Source organism: Canis aureus, chromosome 3 (genome assembly GCF_053574225.1).
Source record: "Canis aureus isolate CA01 chromosome 3, VMU_Caureus_v.1.0, whole genome shotgun sequence".
NCBI classification, from domain to species: Eukaryota; Metazoa; Chordata; class Mammalia; order Carnivora; family Canidae; genus Canis; species Canis aureus.
Genome location: NC_135613.1, coordinates 8,258,687 through 8,276,577, shown reverse-complemented (window position 1 = coordinate 8,276,577; position 17,891 = coordinate 8,258,687). Strand labels below are relative to the sequence as shown.

The following is a 17,891-nucleotide window of genomic DNA, read 5'->3' as shown; positions in this document are numbered from 1 at the left end:
TATATAGACCAAGAGAAGTGAAAACATATGTCCACACAAAAACTTGTACTTGAATATCTATTAGCAGCATTGTTCACAAAAGCCAAAATGTGGAAACAACACACATTTCCACCAACTGACAAAATGTGGTATATCCATATAATAGAATACACTTGGAATTAAAAGGAATTAAGTACTGCTTCATGCAACAGCATGGATGAATCTTAAAAATATTCTGCTGGGGGGACTCCTGGTGGCTCAGTGGTTGAGTGTCTGACTTCGGCTCAGGTCATGATGCTAGGGTCCCAGGATCAAGTTCCACATCGGGCTCCCTGCATGGAGCCTGCTTCTCCCTCTGCCTATGTCTCTGCCTCTCTCTCAATTTGTGTCTCTGATGAATAAATAAATAAAATCTTTAAAAATATATATTCTGCTGGTGAAAAGGCAACTAAAGAAGACCATGTGTTACATGAGTGCATTTATATGAAATATCCAGAATGGGAAAATCTATAGAGATGGAAAATATATTTCAGTGGTTACCTAAAGCTACTCTGGGTCAGGCGGACAATAATATTCTCAGATCAGATCTGTGGTGATAGTTGCACAACACTGTGAATATACTAAAAGCACTGAGCTGAATGCTTTAAATGTGTGAATTGTGTGGTACGTGAATTATATACCAATAAATCTGTTAAAAAGAAAAGAAGAAAAAAAAAGAAAAAGAAAGAAAAGAAGAGAAGAGAGAAAGAAAACCAGAGCTGGAAATGTTCCCAAATGCTGCTCTAAAATTAAACACCCTCTTGTATCCTCTTGCTACCCAGTGACTTGTCGGATCGATTCAACTGTCCCAGATGTTTTCCTTATTTCCTGCCTTGGAGCTGTGCTCTGTAATTGAGTATTAGCAGAAAGTTAATAAAGACAACACATCCTTTGTTGTTAAACTTTACACAGTGTTTAGCATTTTCCTCCAACATACACATTTCCTCTGTTTTCCCACTGCAGCTGAGCTGCCAAAATCTTGTAGGGAAAATAATTACCCTTCTACACCCCTTCCTGCTTTCATAACAGTCCCAATCTTTTGTTCATCATCAAGTGTTTATAGCAAACTAACATTTTGCTTGCCTTTCCAGGAGGTTTTAAATTCACCAAACTGTTCACCAAATTAGGCCCCCCCCCTTCCCTGCTTTGGGGGACAGGAATAGGAACAATAGGATTCACTATTTCTGGATCTCTCCATTTTTTGGAGGCTAATTCACTTGCCAGAAAGAAGTTGTTTTGCTTTCTTTTTCCTCGAAAAGCAATTTTTTTTTTACTTCCCAGAAATACTATGAGGATTTTTATCAAAGTTTAGTCACATTTAGTTCTATCCTTGACGCCACTTTCAAGTTTTTCTGCTATTCCACACCCAACCATTTAACAATTTTTTCATCACGATATTCCTTAGATGGTATGTGACTGAAGATAACCTTTCTGAAAGTTAGCTGGGCCCTGTTCTCTAAATCAGAACATTTGCTTTCTAGACTGCTTTATATAGTTTCTTCTTCCTATAATCTAAAACGACCTTGCCTATGAATATTAGAGAACAGAATATAAAAACTTTTTTTCATAAGTCTCTAAATAAGGCATTAAAAAAAACCAAAAATAGCATTATATTCACTAAGTCACCATATCATATTTTATCTATTAGCAACTTAATTCTATATTTTTTAAATATTATTTATTTATTCATTCATGGGAGACACACACACACACACACAGAGAGAGAGAGAGAGAGAGGCAGAGACACAGGCAGAGGGATAAGCAGACTCCACGCAGGGAGCCCGATGCGGGACTCAATCCCCCGTCTCCAGGATCACGCCCTGGGCCAAAGGCAGGCACCAAACCGCTGACCCATCCAGGGATCCCCTTAATTCTATATTTGTATGCCAGGTCTACCCTCTAAAGGTAGAGTAGAGAGGTATTGTGCCTCTCTCTCTCTCTCTCTCTCTCTTTTTTAAGATTTTATTTATTTATTTGACAGAGAGAAGGCAGGGAAAGCACAAGCAAGGGGAGCGGCAGGCAGAAGGAGAAGCACACTCCACACCAAGCAGGGAGCCCAACATGGGGCTCGATCCCAGGACCCTGAGATTATGACCTGAGCAGAAGGCAGATGCTCAGCAGACTGAGCCACTGAGGTACCCCAATATCTTTTTTTTAAAATAGCAAATTAAATGAAAGTGTAGTAAACATCTTACTTTAGCAAAAAGCTGAGTGTTGTAGAGAATGAGTTCTGAATTTTTCAGCATGCGTTTTATATCTACAAATTATTAATATCATACATAAAGTTTAAAACAAAAGTATTTGCCTTCTTACCTGAAAGAATATAACTTTTTTTTTTAAAGATTTTATTTATTTATTCATGAGAGGCACATAGAGAGAGAGAGAGAGAGAGGCAGAGACACAGGCAGAGGGAGAAGCAGGCTCCACGCAGGGAGCCCTACGCAGGACTCAATCCCAGGTCTCCAGGATCACGCCCTGGGCCAAAGGTGGTGCTAAACCACTGAGCCACCTGGGCTGCCCTGAAAGAATATAACTTAAGATTTACTCTACATTCTCATACACTGCTAGAGGGAATGTAAAATGGTACAGTCACTTTGGCAGTTCTTCAAATGGTTAAACAGAGTTAATGTAAGACCTAGCAGTACACCCAACATAAATGAAGACATATATATACACAAAGACTTGTACACGAATGTCTACAGCGGCATTGATCCTAACAGCCAAAATGTAAAAGCAACCCAAATATCCATGAAAGGATGAATTACAAAATACAGTCTATATCTACAAAAGGATAGTATTCAGCAATAAAAAGTAATAAAATGTTGGGGTACCTGGCTGGCTTAGTCAGTAGAGCATACAACTCTTGATCTCAGGGTTGTGAGTTCAAGCCATATTGAGTATAGAGATTACTTAAAAATAAAAAAAAATATGGGGTGCTTGGGTGGCTTAGTTAAGCGTCTGCCTTCAGCTCAGGTCAAGACCCCAGGACCCTGTGATCAAGCCCCACATGGGGTTCCTTGCTCACCTGGGAGCCTGCTTCTCTCTCTCCCTCTGCCCCTCCCCCTGCTGCTGCTTGTGCATGCTCTCTCTCTCAAATAAATAAATAAAATCTTTTAAAAAAACTTATTTTTTAAAAGATTTTATTTACTTATTCATGAGAATACACAGAGAAGAAAGAGGGAGAGAGAGAGAGGCAGAGACACAGGCAGAGGGAGAAGCAGGCTCCATGCAGGGAGCCCGACGTGGGACTCAATCTTGGGTCTCCAGGATCAGGCCCTGGGCTGAAGGCAGCGTTAAACCTCTGAGCCACCCGGGCTGCCCTAAAAAAAACTTTTTTTTAAATGGGACCCCTGGGTGGCTCATTGGTTGAGCATCTGCCTTTGGCTCAAGGCATGATCCTGGTCCTGGGATAGAATTCCACATCAGGCTCCCTGTGAGGAGCCTGCTTCTCCCTCTATTTCTCTGCCTCTCTCTGTGTGTCTCTTGTGAATAAATAAATAAAATCTTAAAAAAAGAAAAGAAAAGAAAAGAATGAAGCCCTGCTTGATACAATATGAACCTGAAAAACATCATGCTAGGTAAAAGAGTCACAATCACAAAAAAAACACATATTTTATAATTCCATTTTTATGCAACATCCAGAATAGGCAAATCTATAGAAAGAGAAAGCAGATTAGTGGCTCTAATCTGGGTAGAGGGGTAGGGTGGTAAGAAGAGTGGAGGGAAGAGTGGTGGAGGGCTTTGATAGTATGTGTGAGGTTTCTTTTTGGGTAATAAAGTATCCTAAAATCAATTGTGATGATGGCTGCACAAACCTGTGAATGTAATAAAATGCCATTGATCTGCACACTTTTTTTTTTTTAAGATTTATTTATTTGAGAGACAAAGAGAGTACAGAGTAGGCAGCAGGATGAGAGAGAATCTCAAACAGGTTCCCCACTGTGTGCAGAGCCCAATACACGGCTCAGTCTCACAACCCTGAGATCGTGACCTGAGCTGAAATCAAGAGTTGGACACTTAACTGACTGAACCACCCAGGTGCACCAATTTGCACATTTAAATAGGTAAACTGTACAGTATGTGAATTGTATCTCATGAAGCTGGGGTTTTTTAATTTAAATTTTAGTTAATATACAGTACAATATTGGTTTCTGGAACAGAATTCAGTTTCATCACTTCAACTCAATACCCAGTACTTACCGTAACAAGTGCCATCTTTAATACCCATCACCCATCTAGCCCATCCCCCACCTCCCTCCATCAACTCTCAATTTGTTCTCTATTGTTAAGAGTATCTTATGGTTTGTTTCCCTCTTTTTTCCTTTTCTCCTTTCCCATATGTTCATCTGTTTTCTTTCTTAAATTCCACCTATGAGTGAGATCATAGGATATTTGTCTTTTCTGACTACTTATTTCATTTAGCATAATACACTCTAGCTGTAACCACATTATTGCAAATGGCAAGATTTCTCTTTTTTTTTAAAGATTTATTTATTTATTTATTTATTTATTTATTCATTCATTCATTCATTCATGAGAGACACACAGAGAGAGAGAGAAAGAGAGAGAGAGAGGCAGAGACACAGACAGAGGGAGAGGCAGGTTCCATGCAGAGAGCCTGACATGGGACTCGATCCTGGGTCTCCAAACCGCTGAACCACCCGGGCTGCCCCAAGATTTCACTCTTTTTGATGGTTGAGTAATATCATTGTGTATACTTACAATGTCTTCTTTATCCATTCATCAGTTGATGGACATTTAAAGCTGTTTTTAAAAAGAAAGATTTCCTCTACAGCCAAATGTCCATCAACTGATGAATAAACAAAATGTGATATATACATATAATGAATATTACTTAGCAATTAAAAGAGACAAAATATTGATATATGCAACAACCTGGGTAAACCTGAAAAACATTATGCTAAGAGAAGGGAACCTGGCTGGCTCAGTTGGTAGAGCATCGGACTCTTGATCTCAAGGTCATGAGTTCAAGCTCCATGTTGGGCATAGAGATTACTTAAACACATACCATTATGCTAAGAGAGAAAAGCCAGCCACAAAAGATCACATGTTGCATGGTTCCCTCCCATGAAACAGCCACAAAAGGCAAATCTATATAGAGGTAGAAAGCAGATTAAGGGTTGCCTGGGGCTGAGGGTAGGAACAAGAAGGACTGTTTGGCATAGAGATCTTTTTGGAGTAATGGAAATGTTCTAAAATTGTATTGTAGCAATAGTTTCACAACTCTGTAAACTTACTAAAAATCATTAACTTGTACATTTAAAGTATTATTTTATGGTCTTTAAAGTATATCTCAATAAAGCAGTTTTATAAAAAAAGATTTATTCTAAAAAAATTTTGAAGAGGCAAATAACCCAATTTTTCAAATGGGCAAAATATATGAATAGGCAATGTACAGAAGGGAAAATACGAATGAGCCAAGAACACAAAAAGATGTTCAACTCACTAGTTGTAATTCCAGAAAATTCTCCTTATCTCAAAAAGAAACTCCATCCCGGAGGATCCCTGGGTGGCTCAGTGGTTTAGCGCCTGCCTTCGGCCCAGGGTGCGATCCTGGAGTCCTGGGATTGAGTCCCGCGTCGGGCTCCCAGCATGGAGCCTGCTTCTCTCTCCTCCTGTGTCTCTGCCTCTCTCTCTCTCTCTCTCTCTCTCTATGTCTATCATAAATAAATAAATAAATCTTTAAAAAGAAACTCCATCCCTATTAACAGCCTTTCTTTTTTTTTTTAAGATTTTATTTATTTATTCATGAGAGACACAGAGAGAGAGAGAGAGAGAGAGAGAGGCAGAGACACAGGCAGAGGGAGAAGCAGGCTCCATGCAGGGAGCCCGACGTGGGACTCAATCCCAGGACTCCATGATCGCGCCCTGGGCCGAAGGCAGGTGCTAAACTGCTAAGCCACCCAGGGACCCCCAACAGCCTTTCTAATTCCCTATTTCCAGGCCCTAGCAACCTATAATCTACTTTTTGTCTATGAATTTGCCTATTCTGAATATTCCATGTAAATGGAATCATACAATGTGTGGTTTTTAAAAAAAAAAAAAAATGTGTGGTTTTTTGTTTCTGGCTTTTTTTTTAATTTAAAAATTGTTATTTTTAAATGTTTGTCCTGTGTTCCGGCATGTGTCCATACTTCATTCCTTTTTATGACTAAAAAATATTCCATTATATGGATGTATCACATTTACTTATCCATTTATCAGTTGATGGACATTTGGGCTGTACCCACATTTTGGCTATTATGAATAATGCTGTGATGAACATCTATCCACAGGTTTGTGTCTGAATATGTTTCCATTTCTCTTGGGTATATACCTAAGAGTGGCATTACTATGTCATAGTAATAATTCCATGTTTAACTTTTTAAGGAACTGCCAAACTATTTTCCAAAGCACATGTACCTTTTTACATGGAATGTAATTTTATTTTTTTTTTATTTTTTTTTAATCTATTTATGATAGTCACACAGAGAGAGAGAGAGAGAGAGGCAGAGACACAGGCAGAGGGAGAAGCAGGCTCCATGCACCGGGAGCCCGACGTGGGATTCGATCCCGGGTCTCCAGGATCGTGCCCTGGGCCAAAGGCAGGCGCTAAACCGCTGCGCCACCCAGGGATCCCTTACATGGAATGTAATTTTAAAAGCTGTTTACTAGTGTGGATATTTTTAATAGTAAAATACTATTATAAATTTATTGAACTAAACTTTAAAGAATATTTTCAGGATTCCTGGGTGGCTCAGTGGTTTAGCGCCTGCCTTCAGCCCAGGGTGTGACCCTGGAGACCCAGGATTGAGTCCCATGTGGGGCTCCCTGCATGGAGCCTGCTTCTCTCACTGCCTGTGTCTCTGCCTCTCTGTGTGTGTCTCTCATGAATAAATAAATAAATAAAAATCTTAAAAAAAAAAAAAAAAGAAACTGTCGTAGTGAGAATATATTCACTTATACATGTAATTTTATAAGACAATAAAAATCTGAAATTAAAAAAAAAATTAAAAAAAAGAAGAATATTTTCATCTGGCCCTAACACAATGGATTTCATTTTTTGTCTAAAAATATATGTTTCATATATAGTTATAAGACTATAATCATAGAGAACATACTTTTTTTTCATTTTCAGTAACATATTTAGGTAGTCATTTGCAAGATTCATTTATTCAGACTTTTAATGATGGCATGATTACTATCAAAAAGATATAAAGTAGATTCAATACTATCATACAGTTTTGAAAACCTATTGCATTTCAAATGTATCTTCAAAAGACATGCTTTCATCAGTAGTATGTGCCAGTTAGAGAATCTAAGCTGTTTAACATTCAGAGTAAATGATGAAATTGACAGTTTCAAAATGTAACAGTTTTTTTATACTAAGAGCTTATAGTTTCCAGTTTCAAAGTGAAAAAAATATTAATCATTTGGAATTCAAGATTAGTCATTCTAGTTCTTGAAGTACTAATTAAAAAGGCAAAAAACTATTTTAAAAGACTAAGTATAAATATTAGCTAAAAACATTAGTGACTCAAATTACCAACCTTATATACATCCTCAATACATCTATTAAGTTCTTCTTCTGTCACCAAAATGACCCCTGGCACCATGTCACTCTCTGGAATCTCTAGAGAACAAAAAACAAAATAGCCCATACTTAGTACCTCATTGAATAGAACTCAGGACTCAAGAAAGAAAATTTTACTAGAAAGAGAGTTCTCTAAGTAACAGCTAAAATTACAGACTTGACATGGTTACTAATGTACATCAAATATAAAATTTCATGAAATCTATGATGCTAATGATTATAAACACTCATTATTATTTTATGTATCACTAAAAAAGAAAAAACAAGTAACCTATGATACATTATGACTTAAAATTTTACTTGTATATTGAATGATTGAAAAATTGGGGATTGGATTAAGTGAAAACGACAGAGTCAATGGTTATGTTGAGGTGACTGGTAGAAAATAATTTATTAAACTTTTCTCTACAGATGTGTTTAAAAATTTCCCTTTTATTTTTTTTTTTAATTTTTATTTATTTATTTATGATAGTCACACAGAGAGAGAGGCAGAGACATAGGCAGAGGGAGAAGCAGGCTCCATGCAGGGAGCCTGACGTGGGATTCGATCCCAGGTCTCCAGGATCGCGCCCTGAGCCAAAGGCAGGCGCCAAACCGCTGCGCCACCCAGGGATCCCAAAATTTCCCTTTTAAAACTGGGACGCCTCAGTGGCTCAATGGTTGAGCGTCTCTGCCTTTGGCTCAAGTCAAGATCCCAGGGTCCTAGGAATAGACAAGTCAAATCTTTGAAAAAAAAAAAGTGGTTGTTTTTTTAAGATTTTATTAGTTTATTCATGAGAGACACAGAGAGAGAGGCAGAGACACAGGCAGACGAAGAAGCAGGCTCTGCGCAGGGAGCCCAATGTGGGATCTGATCCAGGACCCCAGCATCAGGACCTGAACTGAAGGCAGACACAACCACTGAGCACTCAGGTACCCCAGAAAAAAAGTTTTAAAATAGGGTGCCAGTCTGGCTCAATCTGTGGAGCATCAGACTCTTTATCTCAGGATTCTGAGTTTGAGCCCCATATCGGGTGTACAGATTACTTAAAAATAAAATCTTGGGGATCCCTGGGTGGCTCAGTGGTTTAGCGCCTGCCTTTGGCCCAGGACATGATCCTGAAGTCCTGGGATCAAGTCCCATGTCAGGCTCCCAGGATGGAGCCTGCTTCTCCCTCTGCCTGTGTCTCTGCCCCCATCTCTCTCTTTCTATGTCTATCATGAATAGAGGTAAAATCTTTTAAAAAAATAAGAACAAATAAAAAATAAATATAAATAAATAAATAAATAAATAAAATCTTAGGGCAGCCCAGGTGTCTTGGTGGTTTGGTGCTACCTTCAGCCCAGGGCCTGATCCTGGAGACCTGGGATTGAGTCCCACGTCAGGCTCCCTGCAGGGAGCCTGCTTCTCCTTCTGCCTGTCTCTGCCTCTCTCGCTCTGTGTCCCTCATGAATAAATAAATAAAATCTTTTAAATAAATAAATAAATAAAATCTTTTTTTAAATGCCCTTTTTTAAAACGATTTTATTTATTCATGAGAGACACACAGAGAGAGGCAGAGACACAGGCAGAGGGGGAAGCAGGCTCCCTGCATGGAGCCTGATGTGGGACCCGATCCTGGGACTCCAGGATCACGCCCTGGGCCGAAGGCAGGTGCTAAACCCTGAGCCACCCAGGGATCCCCTTAAAAAAATTCTTAATAGAGTTTTTAAGAAAATATTAAAAGAGGGGAAATGGATCAGGGAAAAAGTGGAATAGGTGATAATAGGTGATGGGGATTAAAGAACATTTATTATGATGAGCACTGAATAAAACATAGAATTGTTAAATCACTATATTGGACATCCCAAACTAATATAACACTGTATGCTAACTAAACTGGAATGAAGATTAAAACACTTAATAAAAAAAAAAGTATTAAGAGAGTTCTTTTTTTTTAATCTTTTATTTATTTCTTTTATTTTTTTTAAATTTTTATTTATTTATGATAGTTACAGAGAGAGAGAGAGGCAGAGACACAGGCAGAGGGAGAAGCAGGCTCCATGCACCGGGAGCCCGACGTGGGATTCGATCCCGGGTCTCCAGGATCACGCCCTGGGCCAAAGGCAGGCGCCAAACCGCTGTGCCACTCAGGGATCCCAAAACAAGGATTTCTTAAAACTTCACAAGAGAGTCCAACTCTTCTAAAACACTTCAGCACTATTACTGATATCCATATTTTGCCACAATATATTATCCTCTGTGCCACCAAGAGTGCAGGTGATGTGATATTTCTTAACAGTTCACCACTCTAGGGATCCCTGGGTGGTGCAGCGGTTTGGCGCCTGCCTTTGGCCCAGGGCACGATCCTGGAGACCCGGGATCGAATCCCACGTCGGGCTCCCGGTGCATGGAGCCTGCTTCTCCCTCTGCCTGTGTCTCTGCCTCTCTCTCTCTCTCACTGCGTGCCTATCATAAATAAAAAACAAAAAACAAAAAACAAAAAAAAAAGAGTTCACCACTCTACTATTGTCTTCATGGTTTTTTTTTCTAAGTTGCTGATGTCCATTCTACAAGTTTTTTTTTTTTAAGATTTTTTATATATTTATTCATGAGAGACACAGAGAGAGAGAGAGAGAGAGAAGAGAGAGAGGCAGAGACACAGGCAGAGGGAGAAACAGGCTCCATGCAGGGAGCCCAACTGGGACTCGATCTCAGGTCTCCAGGATCACGCCCTGGGCTGAAGGCAGTGCTAAACTGCTAAGTCACCCGGCAGCCCCATTCTACAAGTTTTAATGCTCATTTGCAGGCACAGACAATGCCATGATTGCTGCCTGGGAAACAACAATAATTGTGAGATGCATCTTGATATCAGAGTTGTTAAAATGTGAAAAATATTTCCAAAATTAAAGTTTCTTATGTGAAAAGCATGTGTACCTTAGAATTGATAAAATATGATAATTCATCATTATTGTCACATAGTCTTAAAAATGTGATACAATATGAAAAATGAAGTGAGAAAGCCTATCTTTTTGGATTGTTTTTCCAGTGGCAATGATGGGCTATCTATCTAAAACCAGTCAGACTATTAGATAGTTCTTTTTTGTTATCCATAGATTATCAATGCAAAACATGCAGTTGGTGTTATAAATATAACCTAACACATGAAGAAAGGCCTGGCAAACAGATGTCCAATAAATATTCCTAAAATGAATGAACAAGGTCCAGGATGAAAATAATTGATCAACAAATGGACTGAATCTAGGCCTCCCAAGAATAGTGCTTTTAGACCAGGGCTCAAACTTGAACACTCATTTGAATTACCCAGAAGGGGGATCCCTGGGTGGCGCAGCGGTTCGGCGCCTGCCTTTGGCCCAGGGCACGATCCTGGAGACCAGGGATCGAATCCCACGTAGGGCTCCCGGTGCATGGAGCCTGCTTCTCCCTCTGCCTATGTCTCTGCCTCTCTCTCTCTCTGTGTGACTATCATAAATAAATAAAAATTTAAAAAAAAATCTTTGAATTACCCAGAAGGGTCTATTAAACACAGATTGTTGGGACCCACACCAGCACTTATGATTTAGTAGGTCTGGGGAGAACCCATTTATATTTCTAATAAATAATAATAAAGTTGTATTCTTTTTTTAAAAATATATGCAAAGCTGCTACAATCCTTTTTTTTTTCTTTTTTTTAAGATTTTTTAAATTTATTTACTCATGAGAGACACACACAGAGAGAGAGAGGCAGGCAGAGACACAGGCAGAGGGAGAAGCAGGCTCCATGCAGGGAATCCAACATGGGACTCGATCCTGGGTCTCCAGGATCAGGTCCTGGACTGAAGGTGGCGCTAAACCGCTGAGCCACCCAGGCTGCCCTAAAGTTGTATTTCTAATAAATTCCCAAGGTGATGCCGATGCTGCTGGCCCTAGGACCACACTATAAGAACCATTGCCGCAGACTAGAACACCTCATCAGTTACAGACAAGAGAATAAATAAATTAGTAATGAGGTATTAGTCTTAGTACATGAAATTAGATATATAAGAATCTTAGGCCCTAATACTGAAGTCCAACAGAAAGAATACTTCAAGGGGCTCAACTGGCTCAGTCAACAGAGCATGAGACTTTTGATCTTGGGGTTGTGAATTCAAGTCCCAGGTTAGGTGCAAAAATTACTTAAAAATAAAAATCTTTAGGGGTGTCTGGGTGGCTCAATCAGTTAAGTGTCTGCCTTCGGCTCAGGTCATGACATCAAGCCCCAAGGCAGGCTCCCTGCTCAGCTAAGGAGCCTGTCTCTCCCTCTCCCTCCTGCTCATGTTCTTTCTCTCTCTCAAACAAATAAATATATAAAATCTTTTAAATAAATAAAATTTACCTTGGGGTGGTGAGCTAGAGAGCCTCATGCTCAGGGGGTAGACTGTACTTAATTTTTTTTTATCTTAAAAAAATAGGAGCAGGGGGTGGGGCGGGGTGCGATCCCTGGGTGGCTTAGCGGTTTGGCGCCTGCCTTTGGCCCAGGGCGCGATCCTGGAGTCCCGGGATCGAGTCCTGCATCAGGCTCCCGGCATGGAGCCTGCTTCTCCCTCTGCCTGTGTCTCTGCCTCTCTCTCTCTCTCCCTCTCTCTGTGTGTCTACCATGAATAAATAAATAAAATCTTTAAAAAAAAAAATAGGAGGGGTGATGAGGTAAGGAGAAAGAAAAACTCTTCTTTTTTTCTTTTTCTTTTTTTAAAATTTTATTTATTCATTCTGAGAGACACACACAGAGAGAGAGGCAGAGACACAGGCAGAAGGAGAAGCAGGCTCCATGTAGGGAGCTCGACACGGGACTCAATCCCGAGTCTCCAGGATCACGCCCCAGGCCAAAGGCAGGCGCCAAACCACTGAGCCACCCAGGCTGCCCAAGAAAAGCTCCTCTTTATAAAAGCTCCCCTAATCTGATGGAGACTAAGAAAAAATATTGTCATCCTATGTAGTATTGCTGCTGAAATGTTTCATCTGTATCTAATCATGAGGAAACAATTAGACATACAAATTACAGAACATTTTATAATCAAGGCTCTTCAAAAATATCATGAGGACAGATGCCATCCATCCTCAATGTGGCCTGGGTACCCGGCCTGAACCCCACCATGGAGTGCTGCTAAGGCTGGGAGAACAAGGATCTGAACCAGGACAGAGGACCGGCAGCTGCTGCTGGACCTAGTGGCCTGGCCCCCCTTTCGAAGCCCTCACTGGAGCTAAGCCCAACTACCACAGCCTGCTTACACAGATAAGCAGGCCCTGCTCTCCCCCCATCCTTGCTCAGACAGCCAGCAACATCACTGACTTGTCTGCTGTGGATTCCCGGGGCATGGAGCAGCACAAGTACATGGATCTGGCAAGGCAGTACAGCATGCTCCTGCTTGGTTGCGCTGAACAACAGCCTGACCCGCTGAAAGAAGCTGCTGCTGCCATCAACTCTCACCAGGCAGCTCCACCAAGTGCAGGCTAGAGAGCCCATCCCCTTCTCCGACTCACAGCAGGTCTCCAGGACAATTGCTTACGCCTATAGTGTACTTTCTCAGATCTGAGTGGATATAAGAGGCACAGTGTGGGGGGATGCACAGTTTGGGATTCATGTAGAAGAAGGATCCTGGAATAACTCTTCTCTCTTCACCCTGACTCTACTCTGCCTCTCCTATCCCTCAGCCTCACACTGTGGCTCATAGTACCCTAACCTGCTACTCATCACAGAAAAGAGTATAGAGGAGAAGAGTGAGGCTCGAAGCCTCAGCAAACAAGGATAGCACAAGGAAGGGCAGAACCATTTGGGACTGGCCTTCAAAGCCCTCTCCAAGATAGGGGGTCAAAAGATTGGGCCTAGTAGGTCTTCAGTCACTGGGAAGGTGGAGGTAGCACTGTGAAGGTGATCCTTTTGAAGCCTATGGAGTCCCCTTCCCACCCTTTCTCTTGGCCTCACTCCTGTCCCCCTGTCCCTGTCTTAGCACTCACATGCATCTCACTAGGGTTTGTGACTGCAGTCTGGATGAGCTTCTATTCAAATGAATTGAGTCTGTATTTCTAGCATCCTGGGTTTTTACACGTTTGGAGTTTTGGAGTTTTGTTTTGGCTTGTCACCCTCAATAAAGAAAGTGTATTCATCTGGAAAAAAAAATGTCATTGTGAAAAACAAAAGACTAGGGTGTGGGACCCAGGAAATATAACAAAAATCCCCTACCCCTGGACAAGCAGACCAGGACTAACTCCATTTTGTGCTGCACCGGCCACCTCCTGTATCACCCCCACATGACCTGCTTATTGCTTAAGGCGCTGCCCCACCCTAGTCAAGCTGATGGGCACACCCTAATCAGAAATCGGCTCATAACAATGTAATCCCCGCCTTGTGCCCACCAAAGTGCGCGCCAATTCTCACCAAAGTAATAGGCCAGTTCAAATGGATACTATAGGGTAAAATGTAATTCAATCAGCCACCTGCGTGCAGACGGACATGACTGTGCAACTTTCTGCGTATGTTACAATCCCATTGGCCAATGGCCCCTATAAAGCTGCTACTCCTCTTAGTCTCGGGGTCCAAGTCCCTGCTCCGCTGTGTCAGGTATACTTGGATCCAAGCTCGAGCTTGTAAATAAACCCTCGTGTGTTTGCATCGGTGTCGGCTCCTTGGTGGTTTCTCGGATTTGCAATCTTGGGCACAACACAGGGAACTACTCTACATTAATGCAAACTAAAAAGATAAAGCCAGTAAGTGAAATGCATGATTCTTGGCTGGATTCTTGATTTTAAAAAACAGCTACAGGGATGCCTGGGTAGCTAAGTTGGTTAAGTGCCTGCCTTAGGTTCATGTCATGATTCCAGTGTCCTGGGATCAAGCCCCACATTGGACTCCTGGCTCAGTGGAATCTGTTTCTCCCTCTGTTCCTCGCCCTGCTCGTGATCTCTCTCTCTTTCAAATAAATAAAACAAATCTAAATAAATAAGTATAATAAAAAATATTACAGAGAAAATTCTTGAAAAAATTTGAGAAATTTGAATCAAGTGTGCACATTATTTTTTTAACTTTATGTATTTTTAAGTAATCTCTATGCTCAACATGGGACTCAAACTCATGACCCCAGGATCAAGAGTTGCATGCTCTTCCAGCTAAGCCAGTCAGGCACCCTGAATCAAGTCTGTATATTAGATGATGCCTACAGCTAAGTCTCAAGTGCTTCAGAAAAATGTACACCTATAAAAAGAGAAAGATAAAGTGAATATGGCCAAAATGGTCAATCCGGGTAAGGTGTATAAAAGTGGTTTAATGTACTCTCCCTGGAACTTCTGTGAGGTGGATTTTTCAAAATAAAAAGTTGGGGGCAAAAGACAGCAAAACTAAAATCACTGCAATGCTACAGACTTACATCATTTAAATCTGAGACACTGAAGAAGATGCTTGAGAAGGATACCCAATCACCAGACTTCCTTCTTTACCTGCTGTATTTAAACATCGATGGAGAGGAGTTAGCAGTGGCTGAAGCAAATACTTTGAAGCCAATTGTGGGCGTTCTCTTGACATCGTTATAAAAGTAGTGGTGGCAACTCTTTGAAACTGTCGTACTGTCAATTTATCTTGAAAGTGAAATAAATCTAGAATCTACAAGGAAAAGTACATGAGGTAAATACAAGACTGTGCAAGGAACAGTGCATTAACTAGAGAAAGGACTAAAGTCTTTAGATTAAAAAATATATATTAAAAAAATGTTTTAATTAAAAAATAAAAAATAAAAAACTTACTGCAATAATACTGATCCAACAGAATTTTTTTTTAATTTAACAACCCAGTATCAGAGGGTGTATGAACCAAGCTATGCTCTTATCAAATAATGCTATCAAATTTATAAAATACATGTTCATTGGAGAAAATTTGCAAAATAAAGTTTTAAGAAGAAAAATCATCCCAAAGCACTACAACATTTTTGATATACTTTTTCCAGTATATTTCCATATAATTTTTTTGAGACCACACTTAATATTCATTTTTACATACTGCTGAAATCTGCTCAGATTGTTATAAATTCCTCAAAAATATTATACTTAAGCTGTATGTAAGAACTTATTAAATTATTCCCTAATATCCAGACATTCAGTTTTCCCTCAAAATTTTGCTATTATGTACAACTAAAACTAATATAACACAATATGTTAACTACACTAGAATTAAAATTAAAAACCTAGGGCAGCCCTGGTGGCGCAGCGGTTTAGCGCCGCCTGCAGCCGAGGGCATGATCCTGGAGACCCTCGATCGAGTCCCACATCTGGCTCTCTGTGTGGAGCCTGCTTCTCCCTCTGCCTGTGTCTCTGCCTCTCTCTCTCTCTGCATCTCTATGAATAAATAAATAAAATCTTTTTAAAAATTAAATTAAATTAAAAACCTAAAAAAAAGGGCAGCCTGGGTGGCTCAGTAGTTTAGTGCCGCCTTCAGCTCAGGTTGTGATCCTGGGGTCCCAGGTTCAAGTCCTGCGTCAGGCTCCCTGTATGGAGCCTGCTTCTCCCTCTGCCTGTGTCTCTGTCTCTCTTTCTCTGTCTCTCATGAATAATTAAATAAAATCTTAAAAAAAAAACAAACCCTAAATAAAAGAATTTTTTGCTATTATAAATAGTGCCACCAAATGAAATATCTGAATCAAGGCATATAAATATATTTAGGGCCTAAAGAACCCTGGGCAGCCCCAGTGGTGCAGCGGTTTAGCACCGCCTACAGCCCAGGGCGTGATCCTGGAGACCCCGGATCGAGTCCCACCTCAGGCTCCCTACATGGAGCCTGCTTCCCCTCTGCCTGTGTCTCTGCCTCTCTCTCTCTCTCTCTCTCTATGTCTCTATGAATAAATAAATAAAATATTAAAAAAAATAAAATAAAGAACCTGTCATGCCTGAACTATCCCACAAAGGAGTCTATTTTATTCTCAAAGATAAATATAGTTCTCCAGTGCCTGTGACTGGTTCACCAAAGTATAAGCAACCAACAGAGAAGTGCATTTGTTCCTGACTTAAAAGTGACTCTTGCATTTTTCTGCAAACAGAAGTATCTTCTGTCCAAAACTATGTGACCTTTGACACTGCTCCAGAGAGACTAAAACATGTGACTTGATTTAATCAATTTGTTAAGAAGCAAAACTATAGCTATTAGATTCAGAAAATATGTACTCATCATCGCAAATGCCAACTTTGTCCTGTGAACGATTTATGTGTAGTATTTTCAACATAACGTCTTTGCATTGTGATATTTTATTTCCATGCATGCCTATCCATGAGAACTCTGATGATAAGCATAACAACTGAATGACCTTCTTTGGACTCTACTCCAAAGGGTGTGTCTTACATCTAAATGCCTAGGGAATACTGGTTAAGAAAACTCCTTCCGTATTTTCCATGTATTACATTAGCAAAAAAAAAGAAAAGTCTTGTAACACATGGTGTAAGCAAAGGTATGGGAAAATAAATAAATAATATGAATAATATCAATCAAAAATTTAAATGCACACAACCTTTAAATGGATCATTTCAATTCTAAGAATTTTTCCTATGGTAATACTTGCACGTGTAAAAACTTGCATGGAGATTGGAGTGCCAGGGAGGCTCAGTCAGTTAAGCATCCGACTGTGGACTTCAGCTCAGGTCATGATCACAGGATCATAGGACTGAGCCTCATGTGGGGCTCCACGCTCAGCATGGAGTCTGCTTGAAAGATACTCTCCCTCTCCCTCACCCCCTGCTTGTGTGTTCTCTCTAATAAACAAATAAAATCTTTTTTTTTTTTAATTTTTATTTATTTATGATAGGCACACAGTGAGAGAGAGAGAGGCAGAGACACAGGCAGAGAGAGAAGCAGGCTCCATGCACCGGGAGCCTGACGTGGAATTCGATCCCGGATCTCCAGGATCACGCCCTGGGCCAAAGGCAGGCGCTAAACCGCTGCGCCACCCAGGGATCCCAAAATCTTTTTTTTTAAAAAGGATTCTCTCTCTCTCCCTCTGCCTCAACCCTACTCTCTCCTTCTCTTAAAAAAATAAAAATTGGGCAGCCAGGTGGCTCAGCGGTTTAATCCCGCCTTCAGCCCAGGGCGTGATCCTGGAGACCCGGTATCGAGTCCCACATCGGGCTCCCTGCATGGAGCCTGCTTCTCCCTCTGCCTGTGTCTCTGCCTCTTTCTCTCTCTGTGTCTCTCGTGAATAAATAAATAGAATCTTTAAATAAATAAATAAATAAATAAATAAATAAATAAATAAATAAATATTTATAGACATTAACTGCAGCATGATTTGTAGTAGCAAAAGAATGGAA

At 40.5% G+C, this 17,891-nt stretch overlaps 1 protein-coding gene across 4 annotated transcripts in view; it reads right to left on the bottom strand.

Annotated features, from left to right (window-relative positions):
• The window catches only part of TANGO6 (transport and golgi organization 6 homolog), a 199,320-nt gene that overhangs the window by 157,846 nt on the left and 23,583 nt on the right, over nucleotides 1-17,891 (bottom strand). For all 4 annotated transcript variants that reach the window (XM_077888242.1, XM_077888251.1, XM_077888261.1 and 1 more), the window contains 2 exons: nucleotides 15,042-15,204; nucleotides 7,569-7,651 (listed from right to left, as the gene is read on the bottom strand). In XM_077888242.1, coding sequence (XP_077744368.1) covers nucleotides 7,569-7,651; nucleotides 15,042-15,204 — 246 coding nt within the window. The remainder of the gene's footprint in view (nucleotides 1-7,568; nucleotides 7,652-15,041; nucleotides 15,205-17,891) is intronic.